The sequence below is a fragment of the Limulus polyphemus genome, unplaced genomic scaffold, assembly GCF_000517525.1.
Source record: "Limulus polyphemus unplaced genomic scaffold, Limulus_polyphemus-2.1.2 Scaffold7212, whole genome shotgun sequence".
NCBI classification, from domain to species: Eukaryota; Metazoa; Arthropoda; class Merostomata; order Xiphosura; family Limulidae; genus Limulus; species Limulus polyphemus.
The window spans coordinates 25,672-33,863 of NW_013672822.1; the positions used below are offsets into that span (position 1 = coordinate 25,672).

The 8,192-nt window shown below is 34.3% G+C and overlaps 1 protein-coding gene across 1 annotated transcript in view; it reads right to left on the reverse strand.

Moving 5' to 3' along the window:
- Positions 1–895: 895 nt before the first annotated feature.
- The window catches only part of LOC106474429, a gene marked incomplete at its 5' end in the record, with an annotated part of 11,381 nt that continues 4,084 nt past the window's right edge, over positions 896–8,192 (reverse strand). Inside the window, 4 exons of the mRNA XM_022402734.1 lie at positions 896–2,613; positions 4,334–4,430; positions 4,735–4,862; positions 6,795–6,868. Coding sequence (XP_022258442.1) covers positions 1,969–2,613; positions 4,334–4,430; positions 4,735–4,862; positions 6,795–6,868 — 944 coding nt within the window. The remainder of the gene's footprint in view (positions 2,614–4,333; positions 4,431–4,734; positions 4,863–6,794; positions 6,869–8,192) is intronic.

Here is an 8,192-nt window from a genome sequence, read left to right on the forward strand (position 1 = left end):
TGTCAACGTATTTACAGCCTTCATATATGAACATGTTTCTATATTTTATATATATATCAAATATATAAATATGTTCATATAGTTTATCATATATCAACACGCTTCTATATTTTATCATATATCAACATGTTCATATATTTTATCATATTTCAACATGTTCATATATTTTATCATATATCAACACATTCATATATTTTATCATATATCAACACATTCATATATTTTATCATATATCAACATGTTCATATATTTTATCATATATCGACATGTTCATATAGTTTATCATATATCAACATGTTCATATATTTTATCATATTTCAACATATTCATATATATTTATCATATATCAACATATATTTTATCTCATATCAACATGTTTATATATTTTATCATATATCAACATATATATTTATCTCATATCAACATGTTCATATATTTATCTCATATCAACATATTCATATGTTTTATCATATATCAACATATTCATATATTTTATCATATATCAACATATATTTTATCTCATATCAACATGTTCATATATTTATCATATATCAACATATATTTTATCTCATATCAACATGTTCATATATTTTATCATATATCAACATATATATTTATCATATATCAACACGTTCATATATTTTATCATATATCAACACGTTCATATATTTTTAACGCCTGTGTATCAGTATTATGTAGCTGGAACAATAAACTCTCTAACAGTTCGTAAGTATCTTGAGAACATATTCGTTTCTTTAACATTTTACTCAAACATGTTGGTACAAGAAGTATAAATGGATTCTTTTAAAACACGAACTTGGAAAGCCCTATAAGTTCGTGATATGGAAAGCTCTAGAGGTTCCTAACATGGAAAACTCTTGGTATTCGTGACCTGGAAAGCTCTAGGAGCTCGTGAAATGGAAAACTCTAGGAGCTCGTGATGTGAAAAGCTACAGGTGTTTGTGATGTATGATATTCATGACGTTTAAAGCTGAGAGCGTTCTTGATATGGGAGTCTGTGCAGGATAGGTTTAAAATGTTACTTCTATAGAGCTGAGTAACTATATAGAGAGATGTGTAAAAGCGAAGTAAGATGTTATGAAAACTGGTGACTTTCCGGAGGAGCTACCTGATTAGTGAGCTTTCCTGAGTTTTATACAAGGCTAAGATAATAAAAAATGGTTGAGAAGCAGACTTGTTTATATAAATACGTGTTTTTAAAAAGCTCACAAAAACGAGGTTGAGTTACCTCTATTTTATGGCTTTAATTCTTGTGTTTCTAAAGGGTCAGTGTTAATTACAGAAGTTAGCTGAAGCTGGCAAGGCGTACTGAGAAAATAGGCTGTATTTGAAAGTTGAAATATAACCTTTTATATCAAAGTAAAAATAACCTGACCAATGAAATATATTAAATTATATACCAATAATCACAAACCAAAGCACGAAAACTAAATTTAAAATAATTGTTTCTCACGTTACGAATATACGGACCAGAGCTCAAAATACACAACAGAATTCCTAACCTTATAACTTTTGTTTTTCCTTACAAAGTATAAATGAGAAAAAAAACAAACAGGAAAACCAAACATGTTCAGAAACATAAGAGATTGTACCACATGGTATGACAACTTAAAGTTACAATAATATATTTAGATAAACGACACCGGTGAGAGTTAAAAATGCGTGTATTTCAATTAGTGTTTTAAAATCTTCAAAAATAAATGCTAGTTATTCCTGAGATTCTAGTGATTTCCTGGTGGTGCAGCCTCAGACCACAAAACTTACTTTGACCACAAAAAGAGCTACTTACGAGGGTGAAATGGAAAGTGAGATGGATGGAATGCACCGATCTGAATGGGTTGAGAATAGAGAAGTGCTAATAATGTAAACATCTTTCAGTATATACAAAATTTAAAGCTTGCCTAAGAGACGTAATTTCAAAAAACATCACTAGATGGCGCCAACATTCTAAGTTTTCAAGTCTTTCACCTGCTTCCTACTTGAGGATAACTTTTCAGGGAGGATAACCGTAATGGTGCTGACGTCACAGTCAGAATCAGTGAGAAAACGAGTAACATCTGATTCTTCAGGACTCGAGTCGGTGTCCCCCTCGCTGATAACTAGGCATTCCATGTCTGTACTTGCTTCGGAACATGCTCCCACGGAGGTAACGGAAGTCTGCAGAGTGTTCTGGAAGTCCACTTGGTTCTCTGACTCAATCTGTATACTTGGACACAAATACGAATCACTCTCGGCGGATCTTCTCAGCTGCTCGGACACTCTCGTGTTCGTGTCGAGAGAATGGCACAGTTTGACCTTCTTTTTCAGCCGCTGACTGAGATCCGAGTTTCCACGTTGTATAGGTCGACTAGGATTCTTGGTCACGTGGCTATTAAGCTCATTTTTGTCAACTAGATTATACCTGAATTTTGGCTGCGAAGGTAGAATGGAGAAAGATGGAACTGAGGGCGGGACAGGACTTGGAGGGGGCGCCAACGTCATTATAGAGTATGATGGTGACAGGTTGTTAGATGTCACTGGTGGATTCCAACGTTGTCGGTCTTCTAAATACATTTCAATCAGTTGGTCTAGCTTACTCTCTATGTCTTCAATCTACAAAACAACCAACGTACATCTAGTTACATGTATTGTTGGTCTAGCTTACTCTCTATGTCTTCAATCTACAAAACAACCAACGTACATCTAGTTACATGTATTGTTGGACTAACTTACTCTCTATGTCTTCAATCTACAAAACAACCAACGTACGTCTAGTTACATGTATTGTTGGACTAACTTACTCTCTATGTCTTCAATCTACAAAACAACCAACGTACGTCTAGTTACATGTATTGTTGGACTAACTTACTCTCTATGTCTTCAATCTACAAAACAACCAATGTACATCTAGTTACATGTATTGTTGGTCTAGCTTACTCTCTATGTCTTCAATCTACAAAACAACCAACGTACATCTAGTTACATGAGTTGTTGGACTAATTTACTCTCTGTGTCTTCAATCTACAAAACAACCAACGTACATGAGTTGTTGAAGAGAAATACCAGTACTCAGTGTAATTATTGCGTAATTATTTACACTGTTATAAAAGTTATTGAATAACATTTTTACATTGAGTTTTTGAACGAAGCTAACATTTTATAAATTAGCAAACGTACTTCTAACTCTAAGTTTTTTTGTTTTGTTTTTTGCATACATGGTCTGTTAAAGCATATTTGAATCATATTGATCTCTGCACGAGCCTAAATGTATGGATGAAGGTCCTGAGTGAGGAGAATTTTCTTATGTTAAACCTATAGATGAGCCGTCGTCACGAGCTTATAGGCATGGATTAAGGTTCGGAAGCAGGATTTTTTTTATGTTAAACCTATAGGTACACCGTCTTCACGAGCCTAAGGGGGCGGATGAAGAATTATCAAGGAAAACCTTTTAACTCCGTTTTTTCTCAGTCCTGTTCGTGAATTGCAGAGAGAGAGAGAGTGAGAAAAAAAACAAACTAGAAGATTAAGATTTTACCTTGTTTTTTACCACTCTGTGGTTTCTATGGTTACTCACCGCTCTCTATTCTCACTTACTATATGGTTTCTATGGTCACTCACCGCTCTCTACTCTCACTTACTATGTGGTTTCTATGGTTACTCACCGCTCTGTACTGTCATTTACTATGTGGTTTCTCACCGCTCTGTACTCTCACTTACTATATGGTTTCTATGGTCACTCACCGCTCTCTTTACTTTCATTTATTATAAGGTTTCTATGGTTACTCACCGCTCTGTCTACTCTCACTTACTATATGGTTTCTATGGTCACTCACCGCTCTCTACTCTCACTTACTATGTGGTTTCTATGGTTACTCACCGCTCTCTACTCTCACTTACTATGTGGTTTCTATGGTTACCCACCGCTCTGTACTATCATTTACTATGTGGTTTCTATGGTTTCTCACCGCTCTCTCTACTTTCATTTATTATGTGGTTTCTATGGTCAGTCACCGCTCTCTCTACTTTCATTTACTATGTGGTTTCTATGGTTACTCACCGTTCTCTCTACTTTCATTTACTATGTGGTTTCTATGGTTACTCACCGTTCTCTCTACTTTCATTTATTATGTGATTTCTATGGTTACTCACCGCTCTCTCTACTTTCATTTATTATAAGGTTTCTATGGTTACTCACCGTTCTCTCTACTTTCATTTACTATGTGGTTTCTATGGTCACTCACCGTTCTCTCTACTTTCATTTATTATGTGGTTTCTATGGTTACTCACCGCTCTCTCTACTTTCATTTATTATAAGGTTTCTATGGTTACTCACCGTTCTCTCTACTTTCACTATTCTGGAAGCTAGACTAATCTTGGACTGGTAAACATCTTTTGCTCTTGATCCAGTTTTTCCAAGAATTAAATCTAACCTACAAAAAAATACTTCAATCAATCAACAATTTTCACCAAGGTACTAATTTTAAACATACCACAGTTTCGTGATTTTTCCATTCGAGTGATTCTAAAAGTTTGGTATCTTTTTTAACTGTATAAAGTCAAAACGATTTCGGTTCCTGGACAATGTTTCACTATTACATTTCTAATAATGTGTTATTCAGTTCTCACCTGCTAATCAAAACCTTAAAAGTTCTGGAAATCTCGAGAATGTGAAACCAAAATCAAGTAAAAGTTGAACGTTAAAACACCTTATCTCCGTGTGAAAGTGTTTCTCACCTTCCTTGCAGGTTTTTCACCCTCCCTAACAGATCCACGTGGCCAGACGAGTATTGCTCTATTACGTCTTTCACATCATATGGTTTTAAAGCTTCTTTAAACTTCCTCCTGGCGACGAAATATTTGATCTATAAATACACAATTAACTCAATTGATAAAAAAGAACGGTTTACTGATTTCGGGCTAAAATGCATCTAAAGTAAAACTGATTAACTCGGTGATAGCGATCTAAGCTAAACAGACCTGTGTTTAATTTGGCATCAGTCAGTGAGTACACAGTTACATGTTTAGAGCTAATGACGTGAAAATGGGTCAATATATTAAGTTTTAGATACTCTAAATCGTCTCAACGCATAGCTAGGCCTAGTAGTTAGAGTTAACTCATTTGCTGAAGAACAGTGGGAAATTCTAATATTCACCCAGCTAGTGTAACGTTTAGTCTGTTTGTTTGATATTTATCCAACAATAACCACGTTAAACATACTAACAACAGTTACCACGTTACCCGTACTAACAACATGTCGTTACTAGTACCGAAAAGAGTTGACCTCTATATCGTTACTAATACCGTAAAGAGTTGACCCCCATATCGTTACTAATGTAAAGAGTTGACCTCTTTATCGCTACTAATGTAAAGAGATTACCTCTATATCGTTACTTATAACACAAAGAGTTGACCTCTATATCGTTACTAATGCAAAGAGTTGACCTTCATATCGTTATTAATGCAAAGAGTTGACCTCCATATAGTTACTTATAACACAAAGAGTTGACCTCTATATCGTTACTAATACTATAAAGAGTTGACCTCTATATCGTTACTAATACCAAAGAGTTGACCTCTATATCGTTACTAATACTATAGAGAGTTGACCTCATATCGTTACTAATACCACAAAGAGTTGACCTCCATATAGTTACTTATACCACAAAGAGTTGACCTCTATATCTTTACTAATGTAAAGTGTTGATCTCTATATCGTTACTAATACCGTAATAAGTTGATCTCCACATCGTCACTAATACCGTAAAGAGTTGACCTCCATATAGTTACTTATACCACAAAGAGTTGACCTCTATATCTTTACTAATGTAAAGTGTTGATCTCTATATCGTTACTAATACCGTAATAAGTTGATCTCCACATCGTTACTAATACCATAAAGAGTTTACCTCTATATCGTTACTAATGTAAAGTGTTGACCTCCATATCGTTACTAATACCGTAAAGAGTTGCCTCCATATCATTACTAATGCAAAGAGTTGACCTCCATATAGTTGACCTCTATATCGTTACTAATACCGTAATAAGTTGACCTCCACATCGTTACTAATACCATAAAGAGTTTACCTCTATATCGTTACTAATGTAAAGTGTTGACCTCTATATCGTTACTAATACCACAAAGAGTTGACCTCCATATCGTTAGTAATGTCGTAAAGAGTTGACCTCTATATCGTTACTAATGCAAAGAGTTGACCTCCATATAGTTACTTATAACACAAAGAGTTGACCCCCATATCGTTACTAATTACTATAGAGAGTTGACCTTCATATCGCTACTATCGATAAACGATTGACCTCCATATAGTTACTTATACCACAAAGAGTTGACCTCTATATCTTTACTAATACCGTAAAGAGTTGCCCTCCATATCGTTACTATTACCGTAAAGAGTTGACCTCTATATCGTTACTAATGCTATAGAGAGTTGACCTCTATATCGTTACTAATACTATAGAGAGTTGGCCTTCATATCGTTACTTATACTATAGAGAGTTGACCTCTATATCGTTACTAATACTATAGAGAGTTGGCCTTCATATCGTTACTTATACTATAGAAAGTTGACCTCTATATCGTTACTAATACTATAGAGAGTTGAACTTCATATCGTACTAATAACGTTGAATATATAAATCATAAAAGCTACCAAGAAATATGGTTAGTTTGTTTCACTCACAACAAGTTAATTTGTTTATGACAAACGTTGAAAGACTTTAGGACATTAAGATTGGATCTGTATAAATATTAACATTCGTTATTTTACTGTTTTACCTTTCTCAGGGCTCTGATGGCGGTTTTATGCTGTTTGGTTAAGACGGTGACATTCGGTTCTTCTTTCTCGTCGTCTGAAAGTTGATGAAATGATTTATGAATGAAAATGTGACGTAAGACTTTATTTGGAAAGACCATTCAGCATCAAAAAATAAGTCATTGTTTCTCTCAAGAAAGGTCGACTATTTTAAGGTAATTAACTTAAGATATATCCGGTATCTAAATTCAACAATGTTGGTCTAGTGTTTTATAAATTTTATCTGCGAAATTTGGATGATAAAGTGGAACTAAAGGGGGATCGCTTGTTAGATTTGTTTATAGTTTGATTTAATTAACGTGGTGTCGGATATAGAGGTAAAAATACAGTTTACTAATAATGACTCCATTGTTTATGCTAAACTGCCTTAATAGGTGCATTCCATTCTGGCTTGAGTGACGTCATGCATATTCTTCCAACGCTTTACTTGAGATAAAATACCCAAGCTAGGTCCTGAAATTCAGAGCACAAGCAACGAGCATGAATGTTTAAGTAAGGTCTTGACAAACTTAGAAGCCTTACAGAGTATAGCGGGTAAATGAGAAACATAAGAATTATTAATTTAGAAACATGAACTTATAACTAAAACATGCTTTCAACCACAGTCCGTCAGTGTCTTCAGATAAGGTTCTTATAAAACATTGTTTAAAGAGAGACATAACAGAGATTCGAACCCGGGTCGTCTAGTGAGGAAATTAGTGAACTACCACCAGAGTTTACAGTTGCTTCAGACTGTATCTTATATTACATTTCAAACTATACTTGAAACCTGAAAACGCTAGCAGGCATAAGATAAAAAAGAACGGCCACCAATTGTTAACTCTTTTGTATTTAAACACTCAAACCTTCATAAGCATTCTAGCGACAACAATTCACATTTGTTAGTTGAACTTTCATAACATATTTCTTAGGTATAAAAGTTTTAGTTGAACCTTCATATTTTTTTAGAAAAGTAAGTAATGATATATTTATGCCTATCACACCTTTACCTTTAAATCTCTCACACAATTACCTTTAAATCTGTCACACCTTTACCTTTAAATCTCTCACACAATTACCTTTAAATCTGTCACACCTTTACCTTTAAATCTATCACACCTTTACCTTTAAATCTGTCACACCTTTACCTTTAAATCTGCCACACCTTTACCTTTAAATCTGTCACATCTTTACCTTTAAATCTGTCACACCTTTACATTTAAATCTGCCACACCTTTACCTTTAAATCTGCCACACCATTATATTTAAATCTGTCACACCTTTACCTTTAAATCTGTCACACCTTTACCTTTAAATCTGCCACACCTTTACCTTTAAATCTGTCACACCTTTACCTTTAAATCTGCCACACCTTTACCTTT